At 36.6% G+C, this 26,115-nt stretch overlaps 1 protein-coding gene and 1 long non-coding RNA gene across 2 annotated transcripts in view; one reads left to right on the forward strand and one right to left on the reverse strand.

The window, feature by feature from the left end:
• fut8a (fucosyltransferase 8a (alpha (1,6) fucosyltransferase)) overlaps nucleotides 1-26,115 on the reverse strand; it is a 103,859-nt gene that overhangs the window by 7,737 nt on the left and 70,007 nt on the right. The window contains exons 4-7 of the mRNA XM_081393827.1: nucleotides 24,539-24,657; nucleotides 22,515-22,677; nucleotides 21,626-21,740; nucleotides 2,996-3,233 (exon numbers count right to left, since the gene is read on the reverse strand). Coding sequence (XP_081249953.1) covers nucleotides 2,996-3,233; nucleotides 21,626-21,740; nucleotides 22,515-22,677; nucleotides 24,539-24,657 — 635 coding nt within the window. The remainder of the gene's footprint in view (nucleotides 1-2,995; nucleotides 3,234-21,625; nucleotides 21,741-22,514; nucleotides 22,678-24,538; nucleotides 24,658-26,115) is intronic.
• On the forward strand, nucleotides 11,898-13,005 carry LOC308707675. Its single transcript, XR_014032204.1, has 3 exons — nucleotides 11,898-12,036; nucleotides 12,223-12,337; nucleotides 12,800-13,005. It is a non-coding gene; the product is annotated as an uncharacterized lncRNA (long non-coding RNA).

A 26,115-nucleotide genomic window follows, 5' to 3' on the forward strand; every position in this document is an offset into this window, starting at 1 on the left:
TTGCCATTAATTATAATAATTCTCACCAGAAAAAAATGGTTTTAAGACAGTTATTTATATATTTTGCTCTAGTGTGTCAGTAGGAAATATCAGTTTACATTTCCAAACATTCCTTTTGCCATTAATTGTAATAATCCAGTGAGATTTCTGTATGCACAAGGAGTCTGACAACAGCCGGTATGCTCCAAGCGGAGATCTGATCTCACCATCATTGAGTCTGTCTGTGATTACATTAAGAAACAGAAAAAACTGAGAGACTAAATCCAGAATGACTGTGGCAACATCTCTAAGACGCTTGAAGAAACCTACCTGCAAACAGCATACCGGTTGTTGTCAGATTCCTTGTGCATACAAAAATCTCGCTGGATTATTACAATTAATGGCAAAAGGAATGTTTCGAAATGTAAACTGATATTTCCTACTGACACACTACAGCAAAATATATAAATAACTGGTTTAAAACCATTTTTTTTCTGGTGAAAATACTAACGTGCCTAAGACTTTTGCACAGTACTGTATATATATGCGCATTACATGGTGGCTGAAACACTCTAAAGATATCTGGAACAAAAGGCAATAACTATTGAAAAATCCATATTGTTCAACCACTGGCATGTAGTAACAGGGAAAAAAAACTTTATCAGGGAAAAACATCTTCAAAGAGACTGTGTGCCAGGTTTAATTTATGCCTTATGCAGCATTAAATGTTAAAAAGTATTTTTACACAAAGAAGTGTTGGAGAAACTCCCCAGCCGTTCTTATATAACCTTGCTGTTAGGCTCTTTGCATGAGGATGAGGTTTTTCCAGCCCAGCACCCCTCATTGCACTGATAAACAAAATAACTCTCTCTCTCTCTCTCATCCTCATTAGAGCAGCAAGAGAATCTAAATTACATCTTGTCCTTGCATCCCGATGAATAAATTGAAGGGGGGGCTTCAGGGGAGGAGGCTTCTTTATTATTTTTAATTCATGCTGTCTATGCGTATGTACCGCTGAAGCGACACTGATTCATTTTAAATGCTGCATGTGTTTGGGTGTGCATGTTGCTGGGGGTATTTTCTCTAAACGCCAGCAGGATTATCCTTAAGGATTTTGTCTGCCCTTCGACCCCGTGCGTGTTATAGCTAGAGGCATTAACAGGGTTATGTTATGCACATTATTGAGAACCATCGAAAGCTCCACTAGAATTAGCCTGAATTCATTTGGGTATCGTCAGTATGGGCGTTTATTATGAGAAGCTGAAATGTTAATGTTAATATGTTAAAAACTGATGGCATGGCACTAGCAACACCAAGGTCATGGATTCAATTCCCAGGGAATGTAAAAAACAGTGAGTAACGGACCACTTCGAGCTCCATCTTGAATACATTGTAAGTCGCTTTGGATAAAAATGCCTACCAAATGCATAAATGTATGTAACGTAATGAGTTGGAATGGCGTGTTTAATTTCACTCGCTCCATCTCTGTCAATCACACTGGTCCGTGGAGTGCAGAAACTCAGACTTTAGGGCAAACTAAGAGAGACTGTGTCCTCAGGGAGGAAAGAGTGATGGGAAAGCGCTGCTTTGTTTTGAGGTCATTTCTTTCATGTTTTAAAGGCAGTCTCTCCTTCCCCTCTGCTTTCCTTTTAAGAGCACAGCAGGTTCACTCCAGCTGTAGAGAGATTTCCCCGAACACTGGATTCAGCCTATTAGACAGACTCTTACGCAGGACCAGTGTATATAAAAATGACCGTTAGTGTGTTCCCCGACTGAACACTTCAAAAAAATCCATTATTGAATACATTTTCTTGCATTTATGAAAAACAATCAACTAACCAGCACTCCAATTGACAATTTAAAACAGCGAGATGCCAAAAAACATGTGTACTGAGAAAAATAATTAAAAAAATAATTGCAGTATATAAAATAAACAAAATGCACATCCCCAATCTCAACACAAGAAACAAGCAGATGAAGTGTATTATCAAGGTCCCTGATCACTTCTAAATTTCACCTAACCATCTGGCACATTTTTAGCATGGACTGAATTTAAATAGGGATGCGCTAATATCAAAATTCTGCCAATACTAATAAGCTTATAATTTGTTTTGTGTTATGATAGCCTATTTTAGATAGCACATATCTAATAAATGGCAGATATTGTACAATTATATACTATTTTGCTTGAATAAATAAAAAAATTACTATAAAAACTCAAATTAATCATTTCAAATGCTAAAAATTAGGCATCACAATATCATAATGTATAGATTAAAGATGTTGATAAAGGTAATCTGAATGTGCAAATATGGGAAATAAGCATGAACAATAACATACCCAGTACTGACTGATTATATCCCATGTAAACAGACAAATTACTGTGCATCCCCTTTGTACTACAGTCTGATAGTACAGTCTGCACAAACTTCTAATGAATAAGTAAGTATTACTCATTTAACATTTGAAGAGATCAGCCAATCATAGCTGAGGTGATTTGAAAAGTTTGGGTTCAGTACGATTGTTTTTACAATTAATACTTTTATTCAACCAGTAAAGACATTTATAAGGAACACCCTCTAAAAATTCCTTTTTAAATAAATGCTATTCTTTTGAAATTTCTATTCATCAATCGGGGAAAAACAACAACATTGAACACTGAAAATAATAAGAAATGGTTCTTGAGCAGCATACTGTATCAGCATATTAGAATGATTTCTGAAGGATCATGTGACACTAAATACTGGAGTAATGATGCTGAAAATTCAGCTTTACCATCACAGGAATAAATTACACTTTTAAATATATTTAAAATAAAAAACAGTACATTTATAATGAATAAAATGTATTTTGAACAAATAAATGCAGCCTTGCATTCAGCATAAACAAATCTTACCAACCCCAAACTTTTGAAAGTGATCATTATAATAATACTTGTAATAATACTACTTTTTAGCCTTGTATGTGTGTGTTATGTGTCCTGTCTCGTTTGAGTGTGCATGTGTGTGTTACTGACCAGACCAGTGTCCAGTGGAGGCCCCCGTGCGGTCAGTGCAAGAGTCGCTGACGGGTTTAAAGACGGTCTCCCAGCCACCGGTGGCATAGCGCCAGTTCTGTGACTCCAGTATGAGCGTGCGCTGCGTGCCATAGGCGATCATGAAGCAGTAGACCACATGATGCAGCTGGCAGCCGTACCCACAACCCTTATTGATGTTACACACCAGCTTGCGTGCCTTGCTGCAGTCCGGAGGGTTCTACAGATCAGTAAAGAGAAAGAGAGGTTTGAAGGTTTCTCAAATACAGGACAGTTTTTGATACTGAAATCGTACCTCAAAATGTCTGAATTGCATTTCATTACAGTAGAAAGACTGTATTTTTGTCTTTCTGCTGTATTTTTTCAGTCCAACAGGTTCCTTGATCTGCTAGATGTCAAAAACACCACATGATTTTGCATTTGGCAAGACCGACAGCTCAAGCGTGTCTTCTGTACCGTGCTCTGTTCACTGAGCAGTTCAAGACATTTGTATTATACATCTTTCAAGGCCACCAGTAAGAAAAAAACATGATAGAATACAGAGAGAACCAGATTTGTCAAGTTCTCCAATCATCTCTGGCATGAAAATATTTTTAGTATGTGCTGGAGGAAATGATAAATTTGGCCCTGATGGCTGAAGAAAATAATGTCTGAATGATATTGGCTGGATGAAAGAAAACGAAACAAACAGGACGAAAAATGGTCCCTCCATCTATTGCTGTTTCTCTCATACTGGGACAATAGAGAGGAGAATGACTGGAGTAAAGAGAAAGGAAGGAGCAAGAGAGAGATAAGAGATGGATGACAGCAGTGTAGTGAGACAGACAGAGGACCGTCATTCTTCATAAGAGACACGGCTTCTTTGTTATCAACCTGTCTTTCTCTCACACACAAAGTAAAATACACTCCATCACTTTAATCACACTCCAGCTCTCATTACCGTTTCAACCCGTCTCTCTGATGGAGAGCATTGAAACAAAGTTATTAGCCAAAGTTAATGTAGTACAAGCAGCACAAAAATTTTCCCCTGGGCCCAATGAGTAGGTTATAATACAAAGCAGTGTTTCTCAATCTTTGCCTGACCCATCAGACCCAATGCCTACCCATCATCATCATCATCATCATCAATCCAGGAATGTGTAACTTACTTTTAACTCATATCAATACTGAATTTTATTTAGCATTACCATTAAATAGATATTATAAAAATGCTTCACATTTAATGACATTTAATGGGATAAAAATGTGAGTAATGTTTTGCTGTATTCAGCCTCAATATTTTAATATGATACAAATTATAAATAGATACAAAATATTTAATTGATGGATTGTATAAAAAAATCATTATATATAATGTATTGCGACAATTATTGTTTTAAAACGTTTTTTTCTATGATGGCAAAGCTAAATTTTCAGCAGCCATTACTCCAGGCTTCATTGTAACAGAAATCAATCTGATAGGCTGATTTGGTACTCGAGAAACTTTTTAAAGTTTAAAGTTTAAAGTCGTTGCCCTGCTTAATATCTTTGTGGTATTCTTTGAAAAATAGAAAGTTCAAAAAACAGTATTTATTTGAAATGTGTATATGCATACATGTTCTGTATGTATTTGAAAAAAAGAGATATTGATTATGTCAAAATAATTGTGGTTAGCACAATCCATATGTATTCTAATTGCACATAAACCCATTTTAATGTGATTTGTCATATTTTGTCAACTTGCAGAGTTTGCTAGCTTTTACTAAATGACTTGACTACCACACTCTATGGTATGCACTTAAATAACAGAGTTTGATTCGATGCATGGCCTTGAGATTTAAAGTGAATGAAAGCCTAAAAATAAAATAACTAAGCCTATTTATTTTTAGCCTTTATATGCACTTAGCATTGCAGACCAAAGACCCATTTTTAGTTTATACCACTGCTGACGGTATAAAACTTAAAGATAAATATATCACAAATATGCAGCTACAAATATGATTATCAGGTAAAAGACACAATGTGCTGTTGACATTCCATCTTTAACTTCACCATGTGACAGCGGTTTAAATTCTTTCTGCAAGAGAATCAACCCAGAATCAGAATCAAGCTGAGCTCTGCTGATTACAGCCTATTTGCTTGTGCGTGGCACTGCATTGTGTTGCAGCTGAATGTCAGTTTAGTCTCCAGTGTGGAGTCAGTGCAAAACAACCGCCCCATTCCATCTCAGAGAGAGGGACAAAATACTGCTGTCCCGCCAAATGAAATATAATCACCCCTCTCACTGATAAATGGGGAGAGGAAAGGAGGAGAGTGAGTGAGTGTATGTGATCTTGTTCAGCTAATAGACATTATTCGAAACAGACGGCATGTTTAATTTGAAAAAAATAGTGTTGCACGATGTATCGATACTTCAAAAGTATCGCGATACTCGGAAATTAAAAACGTCACGATACCTAAATTTATCAGTATCGATACTTAAAAAAAAAAAGCCTCCCTATGGACGTCTGTGTTTTTTTCCTGACGCACGCAGCAAAGAACCTGCTGCTGTCAGTCTCATGTGACAAAACACTACAGAGATGGCTGCATGTGCGAGCATAATCGTTTATATACTGTCTATGAGCACAAGTGGTCCACGACTCGTAGAAAAAGATGACGCGAGGAGGAGTGACATATGGAAGTAAGTTGCCTACCTTGCTCTGTTGCACGGTGCACCGATACTTCAAAAGAAAACCGGAAATGAAATACGTCACGATTCCTTAATTTATTAGTAGGCTATCGCTTCTAAGAATGACCGCGTTCCAGATTTGTAAAGGCCTGACACACACTGGCTGCGTGTCGTGTCCGTTTTTATTTCGGCTCCCATGATGTTAACTGCCTGCGTGACACACGCGTCTGGGTGCAGCTCGAGACGCGCGGAAAACGCGTGCATTCTAGAAATCTATTTTTCACGCGACACGCACACGTGTTGGAAGCGTTTCCAGGCAAAATAGAATAGGAAAAGATGTTTCTATGTCATTTTGACACGAATACATATTAATCAATGACATTTTGATGTTTGAAAGATTTGACAAATACAATATAAAATGTAATTTAAAACATATGATCGATTTTCAAATATTGCACCTCTCAATACTGAACGAATTATTCTGTAGCCTATTTTGCAGTCAACACTGCCGACGTTGTCTTTGCTGCTATATATATTTATGTTTAACATGAAGTATAGGCCTTCCACAACTCTCTCCCCACGTCAAATATATCACCAATAAGGCTTATCATACCAATATTAAACATTGTTTAATATAATCGCTGTTCATATTTTTATTCAAAGTTCAGAATCAAGATAAAGCTCTTCTGTTTCTTATGATAAATGAGATAATGCTGCTAAATGTATATATTTTTTTACCTTGAATGTCATTGCTCTAATTTATTTTTTATATTTTGATATTTCATATTTTGTTCAAATGTTTAATATATCTGCTGTTCATATGTTCATTAATTAGTGTGTTATATGATTAAATGTTGTCCCGGTTTTAAAATAAAGCACAGCAATGATATTTGAGAGTGTTTCTCCCTTTTCAGGAAAAGTATCGAAAAAGTATCGAAATCGCAATACTTGACTTGGTATCGGTATCGAAACAATAATTTTGGTATCGTGACAACACTAGAAAAAAACAAACAAAACATACAGACAAAATAGAGGCTGTGAGGGATGGAAACAGTGCAATAGACACGAAGGGGGACCCCAATATCAGGGATTAAAGTGAAAAAAATTCTTCTGACTGAATTTTTTTTTTAGGCCAAGTCATATTCCTTTAACTTTTTAAATAGTCGAGACCAATAGCGTTTTAAGGGGAGACGTTTTAAACCGCTTTAATATTGCCAGTAGGCGTATTTTAAAAGCTATATTTTAATCTATGAAAACCAGGCATGGAACATACTAATATTATTAATAATTTGTAATTAATAAATTAATAATATATATATATATATATATATATATGCAAATTATAACACGTTTACACAAAATTTGTTAACACACAAGTAAGTTACTTTTCCCCTTTACTTAACATAAATTGTAAGAATATGACTAATAGTAAAGACTAGTACTAATAAATACAGTGCTATGCATAAGTTTAGACACCCATGCTAAAGTTGACTAAAAAGAGGAATAAAAAAATCATCTTTTGGAAGTATAGCAGAGGATCTTTCCGAATTTTAGATAAGTCCCGCCCTCTCCACTTTTTGAAAAGTTTGATTGATTCACCAGAATGATTGACAATTAGGAGGACCAATAGTATAGGGTATCCACCCGGAAGTAAAAAGATCCTCACCTATACCTTTAATGCCTTAATTTAAAAAATTAGGAAAAATCCAACCTTTAAGGACACCAATTTTCTTTGTGAATGAATAATGTATCGTAAATAAATAAATGTTCTTCCTTAAAATACAGGGTGCATAAGTTTGGATACCCCTATGTTAAATTCCCATAGAGGCAGGCAGATTTTTATTTTTAAGTATTTTTTTTTATTTATTTTTTAGGATACTATGCATCCTGATAAAGTTCCCTTGGCCTTTGGAATTAAAATAGCCCCAAATCATCACATAGCCTTCACCATACCTAGAGATACTTTCCACAAGATCATCTCTCAATGCAAATCAAACTAGCTATTAGGCTAACTGAAATACAACCATGCCAATCTCTAGGTATGGTGAAGGCTGTGTGATGATGTGGGGCTATTTTAATTCCAAAGGCCAAGGGAACTTTATCAGGATGCATAGTATCCTAAAAAAATAAATAAAAAAAATACTTAAAAATAAAAATCTGCCTGCCTCTATGGGAATTTAACATAGGGGTGTCCAAACTTATGCACCCTGTATTTTAAGGAAGAACATTTATTTATTTACGATACATTATTTATTCACAAAGAAAATTGGTGTCCTTTAAGGTTGGATTTTTCCTAATTTTTCAAATTAAGGCATTAAGTTCAATTTCCAAAAGATGATTTTTTATTCCTCTTTTTAGTCAACTTTAGCATGGGTGTCTAAACTTATGCATAGCACTGTAAACATTAGGCCTAGGCTAAAGCTATTAAATAGCAGTCCCAAACTAGTTTTTGTTAATACAATGTTGGTATGAGCCACTACAGTCATTTAAAAATATAAAAAATAACACAAAGAAAAATAGTGGCATTTTGGGGTTATATGGAAACGACAGTTACCATGGTGAATACACAATATTAACAATAACTGTTAATGAAACATGGAAACTGGTGAATAGAATGAGAATCATACCTGCATTACTTTTATTTCGTGTAATTTACAACGTAACGGCGTTGCATACTCGTAGTTTCTTTTGCACTTGATCAGTGAAGCAATACAGCGCGCGCCGCTGAATTTGCGCGTGCAATTGAGTGTGCGCTACGAGAACAGGATAACGACTGACAGGACAAGAAAGTCCGTTTTTCTGAGGTGAAAAACTTTATTTCAGCGTACACTTCCCACACAGCAAAGGAGTCCGTGGCGGACCCGCCCTCAAGCCGCCAGATCCGCCTGACTGTCAGATTCGTTTTCGCTGCGCTAACCAAGTGGTACTCGATGCAGAGCCAAATGGGAGGAGCTAGAGCTCCAGCTCCTCCCCTCGCTGGAGCTCCAGCTCCTCCCCTCGCTGGATTTAGTGGGAGGGGCCGCGCATGCGCAGGTTAACTTTCTTGCTATCAAAGAGTTACGTCACGATCTTTTCCCGCAGCGTTGCATTCCGGGAAGGCGCCGCCATTTTAGGTGGTAACTCTATCAGTTGCCATGGTTACTTCTACAGTGAGGCCAAGATAAATAGCAAAAGAGAGAGAAAAGATCAGCTTGATATGCGTTTGTATTTTAGCGATATGCCACAGTTTCTTGGGAAGATATGGAGAAGAAAAAAAAGCTTAAAGAAACGGCCTATCACGTTAATGACGTAGCCTACGACATTGCCAGAATGTACGATCTGTCCGCACACAGCAGGTCCAAAATGCACATCCAATATCAGATTTATTTCCACATATAAATAAACCCCAGGCAAAATTAATCAGTGAGGCCCATTTTTTAAATATATTTTATATAGTCCTATAATGTTTTTTATATAATATATTAAAATGTATATTTGTTAATAGGCTATCTTCATTGCCTAGATATAATTAAACAAAAACACATCTAACAGAACATAACCACCAGTTGTTCATTTTTTACAATATGTTCTTATTTATTTTTTATTTATTTATTTTTTCATTAACGAAATGTCAATCTTCGTCTTTGTAACAGAAGATACAAAAATCTTCAGCCTATTAGGCTACATGTATAACGGATTATCACCTTATAAACAGTCCTTTGTGGAATAAGGCCTAATGCTATATAGAAATAGCATAGCCTATGGTTATAGCATCTTAATTTAAACTTTATTTTGGTATTAGGTAATTAAAATGCTAACTCGTCTATGTAAAGAGCTGGATACTAGGCTACTTAAATAGTATGTCATTAAATGTAGGCCATCTACGATAGACTAAATATTTTTAACGTTAGTCATTCATTTAAGCAATGACTAATATCGCACGTTAATCAATCCTGGGTGCAGTTCAAGCATCAAGCACCGGCAAAAGTAGGCTAATGATAATAAATGTGTCTAAAACAAAAAATAAAGCATTTTCATTATGTATTAATAGGCTGTGTACAGTATCAGTATCATAACACTGAACAACTCAACAGAAATCAGATGATTTAGATTAATTCACAAATAACACACACGTAAATGCAGTGGACAAAAAATAAATAGGGGTGCACTATCTAAGCTTTCACAGCCTTTTAAGTCTAGTAATTTACATAATAATAGCAGACGCTTTTGTCCAAAGCAGCTTTAAAAGTGAGGAAAACAACGAAACCGTTATAAAGATAAAATAATACATAGATAAAAAGTTTCAACCGTTTTGAAACACACACACACACACACACACACACACACACACACACACACACACACACACACACACACAGTGTGAGCAATGTTCTTATTAGGTGTTTACGCATTTGTCACAGAAACGATAAATATTTAATCATAATCACAACAAATATTAGAGAAAAATACAATATGATGTATGCCAGCATATTGCGCATCAAAACAAACTTGTCCTTCCATCACGGTTGAACTCGCACTAGATCCAGCAACAGTGAGCTAGCTCTAGCTCCTCCCATTTGACGCTGCAGCGAATCCCCGCTCACTAAATTTAGCAAGGTGGAGCTGGAGCTCCAGCGAGGGGAGGAGCTAGAGCTCTAGCTCCTCCCATTTGGCTCTGCATCGAGCACCATCTCGCGCTAACAGGATCAGCCCCGCCTCCAGGATCGGCCCAGCCTGCGGTTTTAATCGGCGGACCCAGAACGGATCACATACGGATCCGCACTTCGGACGCGCCTTAACATGTGCCCCGCCCCCTAACGCACTGTCACCTCGCGGACTCGCTACAGACGCTGGGCGGACCCGCTGACCAAACGCGCCTAATTTCAACTGTCGCCATCGTCACAGAATCATTCTCCGCTCTGTGGAAAAGCTAACCGGCAGGTCGACAAGCACGGAACACGGTAAGAATGGTTCAAATATGCTTTATTTGTACAGTTACTTAGCTGTAAAACATTACCGTTCATACCGTTCAACATACCGATGATTTTATTTCTGAAATGATTGTGGCAAACGAAGTTAGCAAATTGTCATTAGCGTAGATTTGAGTAAAAATGTATTTGATAATTAATAACTTTGAGTAAAAAGCTATTTGGATGGTATATTCTTTCTGTCTGGGAGGTTAGGTGATTTAATTAACGTTAGCTGTCCGGATTTTTATCACACCCTGATCGCGTATTTTCTCCCCTCCAGTAACGTTAAAATGTCAGGCAATATTATCATGTTAGGCCTAACGTTACCCAACTTACGTTTTTCACTGAATTTCTGGTATAACATGTCCATTTTTGTTTACATTTTGACAGTTCCACCTCCCCATGTAATGTTGTTTCAAAAAAATTATTAATATTATATGATACTGTGTGTGTGTGTGTGTGTGTGTGTGTGTGTGTGTGTGTGTTCTGTTGCAGCTTACAGTTTGTTCAAGTGCCACCAGTCTTATTTTGGAGTTTCATCTTTTCCTGACATCAGAGTAAGTAAGATTTAATACTGTTCCAACTGGATTTGTTGTCAAATACTGACACTGGTCCACACTACAGCATTTAATACTGTACTGGTTTGGTTAGTTTGAGTCCATTTTTGTTTACATCATGACAAATATATTCTCCACCACCTCCCCATGTAATGTTGTTTCAGATAATTATTTCATATCATATTAAGATTGTGTGTGTGTGTGTGTGTGTGTGTGTGTGTGTTCTGTTGCAGCTACAGTTTACAGTTTGTTCAAGTGCCACCAGTCTTATTTTGGAGTTTCATCTTTTCCTGACATCAGAGTAAAGTAAGATTTAATACTGTTCTAACTTGATTTAGCCAGATATGTTGTCAAATACTGACACTGGTCCACACTACAGCATTTCAATTGTCAAGGCTTAAAAATTTGCAAATTATCAACTTGAAGATGCAGCACTGGCCCAATGGGGCCAAAAAAGTTCTTCAGCAACTTCACTGTAAGTTGACAGTTCATTGTTGATTCAATTGAGTTCAGTAAGGCCACATTTATACTGCAGGTCTTGATGCCCAATTCTGATTTGTTGACCATATCTGAATTTCTTTTATTTTTTTGGACCAGCTTTTTTAATTTAACCATATGCAATTACACCATACACTTGGTGAAATAACCCAAGGTAGACATACTGACCTGTTCTTGAAACAGGAAGTTAAATTTATCTGGTGCTGTTTGTTACTTCCTTCTCGTTTAAGGATGTTTGGTGCCACAAAATTGGTACAGTGATGGAGTTACCTATTGGCCAAACTACAAAAATGATGAGAGAGTGAACGGGGCAGTGAAAAATTCTAAGGAACCTGGACCTGACTGGAAAAAATATGATGCCAGAGTCATGTGGTATGCTATTTTCTTTTTAAATAATCTAAATGGCTTTTGTAAGCAAATATCAAAGTATTTTGCCAATATGTTATATGGGAAGAAAATCCTTTTAATTACATTCTCATATTGTTCTGTTGTCTATAGTTCTACTCTATTAATTTGAAGGTCTACTGAAGTTTAACATGTAGGCTATTTATTTTATAGATGACTACTTTGTGGCACAACAACTCTTGAAGAAAGCTCTAAATTGCAACACATCAGATCTACAGTCTGAAGAGGAAGAGGAGGAGATTCGGCCAAAAAGAAGGCCAAAGCCGATGTTAGTATAAGTATATTATCCTTTATATTTTACATTAACTTTTTGGCCTCTATATTTTCTCAAAAACATAATTTATTGTTTAGGATATGATGAACCCGACAACCACCACACGTAAAGCCAGCTGAAATATAGATAAATGGTTTCTCAGAGAAACCATTCTCAACCAATTACATTGATTTACAATTTAAGTTCTTAGGCCAGTGAAAATGTTTATGTAATTACATTTACATTTATGCATTTGGCAGACGTTTTTATCCAAAGCAACTTACATTGCATTTTAAGGTACACATTTACATTCTTATCAGTTCTTGCTTCCCCTGGGAATTGAACCCATGACCTTAGCATTGCAAGCGCCAACACTCTACTGTTTGAACTACAGGAAGGCTTTACATTTATTATTATTATTAATAAGAGTAATTAATAAGATGTTTACTGCTTGTTTTTTTCCACCCTAATTTATAGTCATTTCTTGGGAGACTCTGATGAGAGCGAGGAGGAAGATGCTCATAAAAAGAGGCAAACTTTTAACACAACCATCAGCTCCTGTTTTTGCACCACCACCTTTTATCCTAAGTAGCGGCACAGCTGCTCCACCTCCACCCATTTCTCCACCTCACTGTTCACAGAGACCAGCAGAAGAGCAAACCCCTTCTGCAAGCAGGGTCTACAGACCTACCTGGCGGGGGGGAAGATGTGGATCAGACAGTATTGCCTGCTCTGGTGAGCAATACCTCATTAGATACAAGACTCAAATAGAGTATATTTTGTCAGCTTTTTTATTTTTATGCATGCTTAGTCCTGTGTCAAATTTACTATTTAACCCTCAGAGGTCGGAGATCACGCCGGCGTGATCTGCTCGCTTTTTTCCTTATGAGTTGAATTGAGACCCCAAATACTCTTTTGACTTTGATTTTATAAAACAAGTTTCATACATCAATCGATTCTGTTAAATGTGTATTATTTTTGTGTATACTCACAATAAAAACAAAATGTTGTGCTTTTTGCCAAATAAAGAAAAATAATCACGAAGCGAGTTCTGCCTTCTCTCTGTCCGTGTAGTCCATTCTGAAACGCGTCCGAAAATGAACCATAACTCAGCGAATACTTCTCACACAGGCACGTGAGATATGTCTTTATGAAGCTTGAAATCTCCTCTTTTAAATGAAGTAATTTATATAAAAAACAAATGTTTTTAACTCATGTAATCCCTTTGAAAGCAAGGAGAGGTACCGTTTTTCCTTCTCCCTTCATTATCTCTAAATGAGCTGCAGCCGCCCCGCCCCCGGCGCGATTCACATGTAAATAGTTTACCTGATCTAGTATGCATCGCATACGCCCCCCGATCAATGCCATAAAAACACAGTTTGTTCATCAGACTTCAGACTGATAGTTCATCGCGTTTTGAGTATGACACGCTTCTCCGGTAATAAAGACTCCCTTCAGATGATTCTGGACAGCGAGGAAGAATGCACCTTTTCCTCAGAGGACGAACGGCAGCATTTTGAAGAGCGAATTCCGCCGAGAACACAATTTCAGAGTAAGTTTTACTTAAAAGTCTTTTGTCTTTTATTTTTCGTGTTCGCATTTATGAGGAAAAAACAATATTTGTGACAGTTCTCCATTATGGACGCGAGCGCTCTAAAAAAAGCACAAAAAGACTTTCAAACTTTCACAGAGACCTCAAAACAGAAAGTACAAATCCTTTCTTTAAAACGAATTTCGTTTTGTATCAATTGTATCTTAATTTTAATAATTTTTTCATTAACAAATTTCCTGGATTTAAAGTAAATATAGGCTAGCAATCACAACATAAGGTGCTTGAACTGGAGATCATCATGAACCAGACCGTAGCCTATTCTCGCCTCACATGTCTAAAAAATGTGAAATATATTTACAGAAAGCTGGTTCTAAACAAACCATCCAAAACACTAGCCTACTGCGAAGATCGCGAGTCAATAGCCTATCGTCAACTTCATCTTTGCCAGAAGTTAAATTTAAATCGCGTGTGTGAATGAATGATGATGTTTTAGCAAACTGAATTGCTACTGAGATGAGTAAAAATCGACTGAAATATGAATACATAGATAAAATGTAGGCCTATAATCTTTTTTTTTTTTTTACAAAGAAAGAGTACACTTGAAATATTGTTGAAATTGTAATTATTGTTGTAATTGTAACCTTTTTAATAAAATAGCAAAACATATTTACAAGATAGATGTAAGCAAAATCTTAAATGGTCAATATAAGTCTTCTAAATATATCTGTTGTTCTTGTATTGTGGCTCAGTCAGTTTCACACCTGAGTGAATGGCTCATCATTATGCAAAGTGGGTGGGACACTGTAATCTAAGGTGTAAACTACTCCTCCCCCTCGCATATTGGCTTTCCAAGCAAAACCTGTTTTACATCAATTTAAATCAATGTATGGTTTTATGTGAACGATAAAGCAAGACTATTTTCACATAATTTTGAAGAAAAAACACTAGGCGAGGACATCCATTTGTCAAAAGTCTTATTGACACATATTTACTATGTGTTTTGTGGCCTTATTTCAGAATTTTTATTTTTTATTTTTTTCAATAACCACGCATAAACATTATTCTCTCAAAAATGAAAACATGTACATACACATGGCTCACATATTATGGTAGCCCTGTTTGTGCTTTATAGAGTGAATTTACACCTTTGCCATTAATATGTTTATAAGCAACTGAAAAAAGCACAAATGTCAGGGCATGTCAGAACATCTCAAGGACCCCAAAAACAGCCCAGACCCCAGAGGGTTAACTTTTATCATATTTAGTCAACCTTATCCTGTTTTTGTTTAGTTCTTTTTTTAGTCAACTAAACTTATGGGCATTCAAGTTTTATTCAAGGAAAACTTTTTTTTTTTTTTGTCACGCTGTATAATGGTTAAAATTATAATCACTTCATTTTAGTTGAACTTCTGTTTGTGTTTGTGCCAAATTCTTTAGGGAGTCTATTAAAGTCTGTAGTTTTCTTATGTCTCATTAGAACTACAGAAACGCGACCCGATCTGGCAATCTTACATAGCGTGGTTATAGCAGATAAAGGACCGCAAAGCGGAGGCTGAAGTGCCTTTCACCCTGTTACGACTTGACATTATTTTAAGTTAAAAAAAGAATTATGTCTATCCTCTAAAAAACAACAACCTGGTAGCTTCAATGTGATTTCATGACATGTAATGAAAATCTGCTTATGTATTACAGGTGGTGTGAGAAAGAGCCATGTCTCCTGTGCCGCCACCGATGACGACATTACAAAACATGTAATCCGGTGGTTCAACCTGGCATCAGATAGGGGAAGCTCAAGGAGCCGGAGCCCCTGTCAGCAAACCTTGACCCAACAGTAGTGAAAAAAAAATACTTTATCATTTTAGTGTAATGTTTTTCACTAAATAAAATGATGTTCTTGGTACAATTCATGGTTGATTTCATTTTTTTCTGTAATGTCTATTCAATGTATACATGAATAAAACTATTTAAAAAATTAGTAAATACATTTATAGTCTGTAATAACCTATTTTGTTATTGTTAGTTGGCTAAAAATTATTAATGTTTAATGATTCATGTTTTATTCAAAGGCACATACATTAATAACTATTCAAGCTTTTATAGAGCAGTCCAGTCTATCTAATGTTCGTCCACCATTAGATTTTAAATATATCTGTAGCTATAGTTTTGGCCAGATAATCAAGTGTGGGGAAAAAAGTGGCATTGTAGACGGAATTTTATGAACGGGTCCAAAACGGACCCGGGCCGGGCATATGACCGGGTCCAAAACGGACCCGGAGCGGATATGCGGCTCATTCGCGGATCCAAAGCGAAGCCGGGGCGGATGTACCCATTTATGTACGGATACGCAAAGGGACCGCAGCGGTGTCAGACCGGATCCGCGAGCCGCCACCGCGGCAGATCCGGCGCGGTGTGCAAGTGGACGCAGTTTCGGATCCGCTTTCTGGATCCGTTCCGGAGTTCACTGTACCTCCGCGGCGGATGCGTTTCGTAGTCAGTTTGCTGTCTGGGTTATGTCACTGCCTGCCTGGTAGTTCCTATTGTGCTGGGTTTTCTGAAGTAGTCATGATTCGCCTCTCATAACATAACATGCTCTAAACACGCACGCAGTGTGGAAAAGGAGGAGCAGAGGCGCGGGGAGCAAGGATCACAGCGCAAATTTGAACTATATCGATGTGATATGGTCTAATTCCATATCGCATTTAAAAAATATATCGATATATTTTTTATATCGATATCGCCCAGGCAGCCCTACCTGCATTATAAGTGTGTCACTGAAATATAGTTCTACCTCAGCGCTCAGCTGTAGCCTGACATGCACTTTCCGTGAGCGGTAATTGAAAACCCGGAGTGGACTATGAGCGAAGTGATTACAGCAGTGACGTGCGGTCTGGGTAGGCAAACTAGGCACTGCCTACCCTGCCAAAATTCAAAAATAAAATGGTTTATTAAATAATAAACTTGTATTTGTATTTTTACTGTTTATTCTTGTGATTTATATATGCAATATGTGTGTTATTCCAATTATTTAGACGTTATGATGACAAATGTAGCAGTTACGCATAATCAAATAAAAAACAAATCGTAGAATAAGCAGTGCTTTTACCCGTCCATTCATTGCAGACGGCAAGCGAAAAACCCATGTTGCGCATGCGCACTTCGATCCTGTATTCTTTAACACGTACGTCAAAAAGCACAACTCTGCTGTGCCTTTGGACGTAAATATGGTATGCCCGTAACATCTCCGTAACATATCAGACATGGACCAATTAAAATCAAGATATTACTGGACATTTGCGCAGCTAACGTCATTAACGTTACACACCACAGATAGCCTACATGCCTAATCCCCGCGGCAAATTCAAAGCCAAAATGACAGCACCGGAGTTAAAAGGCTGTCATCAGAGAGTTAAATGTTTTAAATTGAGAGCCAGAGACTGTGCAAACTGAAGGCCCGTAAAGATGAGTTTTACAAAGCTGCGATCGACGTCTTCATGAGGAAATGGCGGCGGATGAATTTGATGTAGGCTACAAATAATCTACCGATTGGTGAGTCAAAAACTATTTTGGGCTTAATATTGAATTGATAAATATGGTTGAATTAATGCAAGCCATTTGACTTCATATTCAATTGAGCGGTGTGTGATTTTACTTTTACTTTTGGCCGCTGTGCAACAATAAGGATTAAGAATGGTTGCATTCTAATGCTGGAGTGGAGTGGACATAAACTACTGTTACTCGCGGTGTGTGCCTGTGCCGCGCTTGTGTGTGTGCGACGTGCGTGTATGTGTGTGTGTGTGTGTGTGTGTGTGTGTGTGTGTGTGAGAGAGAGAGAGAGAGAGAGAGACTGAGAGAATACACGCGATATACATCCTGATTTGTACATTTCTTGATATGCCGCGCTTGTGCGTAATGTTTACTGGTATTATTAGCCTTTAAACAATAAATCAGGTAATCTTAAATCAGGTAATCAGGTAAACTCAGTGCCTAGCCTCTTTAAGACATCACCGCACGTCACTGGATTACAGAGTGCTTAGAGTGGAGAGAGGAACGTGCTTTTGCTCCACTCCAGGCTTTGATCACATCCCCCTCAGCAGGGTGAATACACCTCGTCTTTCCTTAATTTAAGACCTATTCAAACTAAAATTAAGATATTTATTACACTATTTGAGAAATGAAAGCCTATTTACGGCCTTAAAATTATGAAAAGTGAATTTAAGACTTTAAGGACAGACTGGAACCCGCAATGACGGAAATCCGTCATGGACTTGCTGCAATTAACGGAAATCCGTCGTAGCGACGGAGAACTTTAATCCCTGCAATATTCATTTGAGCCAAGCAATATGGGATGTTCAATGAAAAGTATTCAAATCTTTACATTTTTCAATCATACAAGACCTTGAAAGTTTGGTTATATTTTTGAACAGATGTCAAGTCCATTGAGTACATCGTACTGTTCATGAGTGCTGATCAATTAATTAAATGAGAACTTATTGAATAAAACGGTTCATAAATCACACACAGAACAGGAGATCCTCTGAGCTTGAGTGCGTGCACGAAAAGTAAGTTACTAATGCCGAATTTATTATTGTAAATGAAAATCATATTTAGGAGCCCACTGTATGAAATGCTTGAATGTGGACATGTTCTTTTTTGTGTATGACCATCTAAACAACGTTAAAATAACGCAAATGAATGTCCATGCATCTTCCCTGCTGCCATAGCAGTTTCAAATGATATAAAACTATTATGTTAGTTTAAAATGTTAACACATTTTGCCCTATGTGACGTCTTTTTTTATATTGCATGTTTACATTTGTCAACAACACACATTTTGTTTTTCCTCATTTTTATATACTATCTCCTGGTTTCACAGACAAGGCTTAAGCCTAGTCACAGACTAAAATGCAAGTTTGAGCTGTTTTAACTGAATGCAACTTGTCTTGCACTGACATATCTTAAAATACTGTATGTCAGTGCCATTGCTTTGTCTCAAGATGCAGATCAGTAATGTTTTTTTTTTTTCTAGGGCACGTTTATAAAAGCTACTTAAATGTCCTAATTAAACTAAGGCCTAATCCTGGCTTAATCTAAACCCTGTCTGTGAAACCAGGCCTAAATGTTATATTTTATTGTTATTTTAACTTCCTTCCAAACTGCACTTTTTTTTTTATTGTGACAGGACAGTAGAGAGATGACAGGAAACGAGGTAGGAGAGAGACAGGGGATGGGATCGGGAAAGGTCCACGAGCCGGGACTCGAACTCGGGCCGCCCGAGCGCAAAGGCGCTACATGTCGGCGCACTGACCACGAGGCCATTGCCGCCGACACAAACTGCACTTTTAGTCAAGTACTTGTTTGTGCACTTCAGCCACCACTGATACTAACTCACATTTTTGGTTCACTGAAGTGTCTTCCTTTTAAAGCATTTGACTGCTTTTCTGCCTTCCAAGTCGTGAGCAAATCACATAAGGAGTCTCTAAGTAGCACTATACCTGCATAGACACCATTATATGAGAACTGAACTGAGTTGGACGATGACCAGGGCCGGTTCTAGACATTTGGAGGCCCTAGGCAAAATTCATGTTGGAGGCCCCCCACCCCCAATAAAAAACACTTGAAACAAATATGATTCCTAACCTTTTTATTTATACAACATTTAATTTTAAATTTAGTATATTTTTACTTACACAGTACACAAGTTTGGACAAATGACTATTTTTAATGTTTTTGAAAGAAGTCTCTTATGCTCATCAAGCCTGGATTTATTTGATCAAAAATACAGAAAAATAATATAGTGAAATATTATTACAATTTAAAATAATGGTTTTCTATTTTACTATACTTTAAAATATATTTCTGTGATGCAAAGCTGAATTTAGTGTCACGTGATCCTTCAGAAAACTTTATAATATTCTGATTTATTATCAAATGTTAGAAATGGTGCTTAATATTTATTTTATAACATGTGATACTTTTTTTCAGGATTTTTTGATTATTAAAAAGTTGTTTTAAAAAAGTCTTCACTATCACTTTTATATATTTAACACATCCTTGCTGAATATTCCTGTTTTTCTGTATTTTTGATCCAATAAATGCAGGCTTGAAGAGCATAATAGGAAACTTCTTTCAGAAACATTAAAAATAGTAATGGGTCCAGACTTTTTACTGGTAGCCTACTACATCAAACTTTATCTAAGGTAATCTCTTTTTTGTTTAATGAAGATGTTATTGTTCTTCTTGTTATTTTGCTGTTTTATTCAGTTTATTCACAGTTCCAGAATAGCACTTCAGTAGATGAACATGAACGTGCTTTTATAAATGTTTTCATAGCTACGTTATGGGCAGGATGTTTCCCTCCCATTTAATCAATATTGACTGCAGATATTGTCATATTATTAATATCAGTAATATGATATTATGTATTGCATTGCTACCTTAAATATGCTATACACAAATCAAGTGGAAGAGAAAGATACGATCGCTACTGAGCAGAAAAAAAATTCTAAACTAATATTCGTATAGGCTAGGATGTCAGGGTATTATCTAATCATCAGCATCAGAATATAGAAGATAGACCCATAGATATGAGATCTTTTATTTGAAACATTTAAAAATGTTGCAGTGTGTTGGTTTTTTAACTTTGAATACAAACGTCTTGTCTTTTACTTTTGTAGCTTTTTTATTAGTCAGCTCCCAACGCGATGTTATTCATTGTACGCGCAAATTCAAAGCGTCGCGTCTGGGCACGTTAATGACGCTCGCGCTCTTTTAAACTCGTAGACTAACAAAGCGATGAATTATTTTTCCAGAAATGACGCTGATCTACAGTAGCCCACAAGTTTATATTTAAAATACATTGCAATCACTCCAAAATCGATGACCTGCATTACGAAATGTGCTTCTTTGCGTGCCTATTTAGGCTTTTGCTTCGCACTCGCAGCACCTGATGGATGCGTTCGTTGACCGCCCCTGACCGCCGCTGACGTCCCCTCGGACTTAACTGGCTGGCGCCTCGCGTTAATGTGATATAATGTAACAGTCTATGGTTTAGATAAACATCGTCACTATTTTTAGTTATTTAATAAATTTTGAAATAAATTGTAGATAGGACATTTGAACATTTATTTATTTTTATTTTTTTATTTTTTTTGTCCCTCTGTCTGGGCCCCATCCCGCCAATCGGGCCCTAGGCACGTGCCTAGTTTGCCTTTGCGTTAATCCGGCTCTGACGATGACATCACGGTTTTCTCCAGAGCGACTATATATAAATGAACTAAATTAATAACTTTTTTACAACAAAAATGAACAATCACTGAACTTAAGCTGGACTGTGATGCTATTTTTTTTTTCTAGAAACAAACTTTGTTGCATTATTTTGCTATCATCACTGTGAAGCACCGTGAAGAGCATCACTCTTATTAGATTTTTAACATGCAATTTTTAATAAAAGATGATTTTGGTTTTTGTAATGAATCGTTAAGTAAATGATTCAGTTATCCATAATATCAATAGACTCACTTGTAGCCAACCTACTGACAAAAGGCACACTAAGCGAATTGGTTTGCAAATCTGAACAAATCTTTTTGATGAACAGCATTCAAAAGATTTTGTACAGAACTGAATCAAAATCTTAGCCCCAAATGTCATCTACACGAACTCAAGTGACAAATGACTGAAAATGTAATCATAAATATAATAAAGCCTATCTAAAAAATTTAAAAAGGAAAAGGAAAACAATTAAGGTGATGTACCTGTAGATACATGATTCTGTTCTGTACTAGGTCGGACACTTCTTTCGCTTCCTTCTCTCTCCAATCTCCAGCACCATCTGCCTGGCTCAGATGATACAGGTCTGTCATGATGGACCTAAAGATCACATAAACACCACTGTAAAACACAGCTCAAAACTACAAACAGCCACATCACAGCGTTTCTGCTAATTAAACCAATTGATTATGGCTAATTACATTTTGTAAAGAAATAATATTAAATTAGTTTTACAGCCACAAACTAAAGTCAGCCTGGCCTATGCCTTGCTAATCATCCACAATACAATTAAGACTGTTCTAGTAATGATTAAAACATTTTTTTTTGCGTCTGTTCGGCATTACATGGTCGCCTTTTTTCTCAAGTGTGAGAAAACGCACTGATCTAAACATACACACCCATTAAACCTCAGTAATGGTATTACTGCCACATGAGATTACAGCTGTTTAGAAAGAGATTAGAGATGGAGAGAGTTATTAATTTTTTTTTTTAGTTTTGATGCCTGTACATCAGATATTTAAAATGTAGTGGAAAAAAGCTTATGTGGTGAATTATTATTATTATTATTTATTTTTTTGTATGTCATTAAATTGTATTGTAGGCTTATCAAGTTAATTGTGTAATGCAGATTTAATAAGAGTATAGGCACTGGCCAATCGTTTCAAATGTATCCTTGTAGAGTGTTTATGTTATGATATCCTACTATTTTTTTTAAAGCTGCTGTTGCGTTTGAAGTTGATTTGGTTGTTCAGAGTTCAGACCACCCCGAATATTTGAAAGGTAGTGTAGATTTACAATACAGGCATATCTGCCTTACTGGTCAAAATGCATATGCGAGTGTATTCATGATGTATACATATTTGTGTGTATAACCTTTGCTGGTGTCCCAGGTCCTGCAGGAGTGTGTCAACATGTTTCTGTAGTGCTCCAGTCTCCACCATTGGCAGTTTCTTCACCTCACTGCGTACGAAATACCACAGTTCCCTAACACCGTTCTCCACCTTCCTCCTTAGCTCCTCCTGGTCCTTTCCTGGGCCTGCACACATGCAAAAACGAGCATTTGTTTATAATGTTTTCTTGAGCACCAAATCAGCATATTCTAATGATTTCTGAAGGATCAGGTGACACTGAATACTGGAGTAATCGAGTAATCACATGAATAAATTACATTGTAAAATATATTAAAACAGTTAATATAAATGTAATCTGCTCATTGTTATTAAACCAAAAATAATAACATTATGCATTATATACTACACTCTCTAGATATCTACATTGACTGACGTCATCCATTAAAAAAACTCATTAAAGAAGTTGCAGCAAATAGCATTCAGGGATTTGTGTTCATAAGTGGATGGAGGTGTAGAGCGTTTGTTTCGTGCTGTTGGCCATATGTGCAAGAATGTGTGTACTGTAGTCTGTGTGTCCTGTGTACATGTGTGGATGCTATAGGCAGCGCAAAGTTGTGAGTGGGATTAAAAAGCGGTGTCATTCAATAAGAGTATCAGTGGCCGTAAAACAATCCGGAACACGGCTATGATCCTCAGTGTATAGTGTTTCTCTAGTGCTTCCTCTCAAAAGATCATTCACTGCAATACTATAAGAGCTGATGACCCAGAAACCAGCCACAGAGGATGTGCGCGTGTGTGTGTGTGTGTGTGTGTGTGTGTGTGTGTGTGTAGGGTTATTATACAGGACTGAGGACAGGTTCAAAGCTTAACACCGTGTCTACAACAGACGCGAGCGGACCAACGTGACAAAAGCAAATAGAACCCATTATAATCAATGATGCTGTCTACATTGAATGTGGCGCGACACAACAAAGTCCCAATTGTAAACTGATGCCCCATTCTATTTCTGATGTACTTCACAACTCGCATTACTTCTACTAGCATGATAAGTGAACCAGCATCCCTGGATCTCTGCTGGTCCACATAAAGTCTTAAATATAAGTTAAACATATACACTATATAAAATATTTAGAATTACATTTATTTTTAAATGTGTCTGGAGAGTAATTACTTTTTGAGGCCACAGTATGCATGTGTCTTTAGACAGAAGGCAAAGGGTGGCTAGAGGACGATTTACACAGACCGCCTGTAGTGATATGACCGTCCTTCACTGCAAATACTCACTCTCATACACACACACTTTTCATCCATATTAAAAGGTTCCTATTAATTTGACATGTTTCATCTCTCCTTCACTCAGTATTAACAGCAAGCTATTACTGCACATGTAAAAAAGAGCCGTCACACACACAAGCGCACGCACACACACACACACGCGTGATTACTCAACACTTTTTTAGGATGCCCAGAAGCTTACTAAATCTGACAAAAATATATTCAGAGATTAAATAAAAAAAAGAATAAATAAAAAAAACATGAAAAATGTTTTCTTTTAGAGTTATGGTTTGGTTTGTACAAGTTAATTTGCCTCAGATATTGAGACATAAAAATTAAAAGGAACTTTCTGACATTTAAGCAAATTATAATTTTACGAATACTTCTCAGACACTTTTATGATTTTTTTTTGTGGTGTGGCCAGCATTTTAAATAATGGCAGGCAAGTAAAAAATATATAATTTAAAATAAAATAATGTATATATAATGACAGAAATGTATATATATATATATAATATATATATATATATATATATATATATATATATATATATATATATATATATATATATATATATATATATATTGACATATTATATATAAATAATTCTTAACATAAAGAGAGAGATTTTTCTTCACTGGTTCAGCCAGTGAAAATGTAGGTAGGCCTGACCAGCAGAAAAAAAACCTATTGTTCTGTTAGCTTTACATAAAAACTATACAATTCTGTGGTGTGCATTTATTTAGATAAACATGTGTGTATTTACACACCATCAGCAGGGAGACTTCGGTAAGAGTTAATCTTCTCCTTCGCCCTGATCAGTTGCTCTTCAAGTTTACGTAATTTACCCACGGCTCCAGGACCACCATCGGCCTGTCCGTCAGGTAACCTGGAAGACAGAGAGAGAGAGAGACATGTTAGCATGGACCTTGCCTGGGGAACTGGCATGTTTATGCGCTGTGCGTTAACTTATGATCTTTTGAACCGGTGTGAGCAAGAGTGAACGTGTGGCCTACTAGGTCAAGGTGAATCGTGGTTGGCTAATTTCCCAGGGGCCTTCGCTCCTTGCTTCCAGTTCCAATTTAATGCAATGATCAGTTGCGGCAGCCACTGCGGGCAATTCATTTGGTGGCAGGGGCTATTCATCACACACAGACTCACAAACAGTTGACCGAAGCCTGCCCAGTGTGGGCTCCTCAAGTCTAACACACACACATTTCCATCTTATAAATTTCATTACCGACGAACATCCCAAGACCTGAACCTCCATCATTCCCTGACACTCCTTCAGCCAAATGTAGTTCATTTATGAGATGACTACCTTTACTAGACTAAAGATCCTGTATATTCTCTCTCTCTCTTTCTATCACACATTAGTTCTCCTAAATCTAAATTGGTACATAACATTTTTATTGCTTTTCTATAAAGCCAATTATAATTTCCATACACCAGGAGTCTCAGACTCATATTACCTAAGGGCCACATCATTCTGCTTTTATCGGCCAGTACCGATTGTTGGCCAATAAATCGGTGCATCTCGATCATCAATATATGCACCGATGTATTGGCCAACAGTCAGTATCGGCCGATAAAAGCAATGATTTTCACTACTCATCGGCTATCGGCCGATTGTTTAAAAACAGCCAATGATCAGGGCCGGTTATATCCTGTCAATCAAAAGGGGGTGGAAAAACTTGTTCAGACTATAACTCATACTGTGTAAAGAAAATATTTTTTTTTTCTTTAACACAAGTTATAGCCCGAAAAAACATGCAAGAATATCAAAAGGTATGTTGAAACATACAGAACCACTTACTGAAATGAATCATGTCTCATGTAATTGCTTAATTCTGTTTCTTCACAAAAAGACGTAAAAAAAAAAACAGCTTGTGAAAAATGTCACTAAACATTGCATTTACCTCAGAAAAGTTATTAGTTAACTATAAATAAACACATATATGTACTGTATATTTGAATAAATTTACCATGAAGACAAGTGTGTATGAAAACTATCTTATGTGCAACTGAGTGGCACACAAACATTTCAGTTTTTATTCGAGTGTAATTATTATATCTGAAAATAAATAGCAGTTGAAAACAATAGCTCTGTTAGCTATTTCAGTAGCTAACAATTGTTAGCTAACAATAGCTCTGTTAGCTGTTTCTTTTAGGGTTTATATATATATATATATATATATATATATATATATATATATATATATATATATATATATATATATATATATATATATATAAACCCTAAAAGAAAACTTTTTTTCATTTTTATAATAATAATAACAATTTATTTTCACAAATATTATTCCACACAACTAAGGATGTTTTCAAA

Source organism: Scardinius erythrophthalmus (assembly GCF_964197995.2).
Source record: "Scardinius erythrophthalmus genome assembly, chromosome: 19".
NCBI classification, from domain to species: Eukaryota; Metazoa; Chordata; class Actinopteri; order Cypriniformes; family Leuciscidae; genus Scardinius; species Scardinius erythrophthalmus.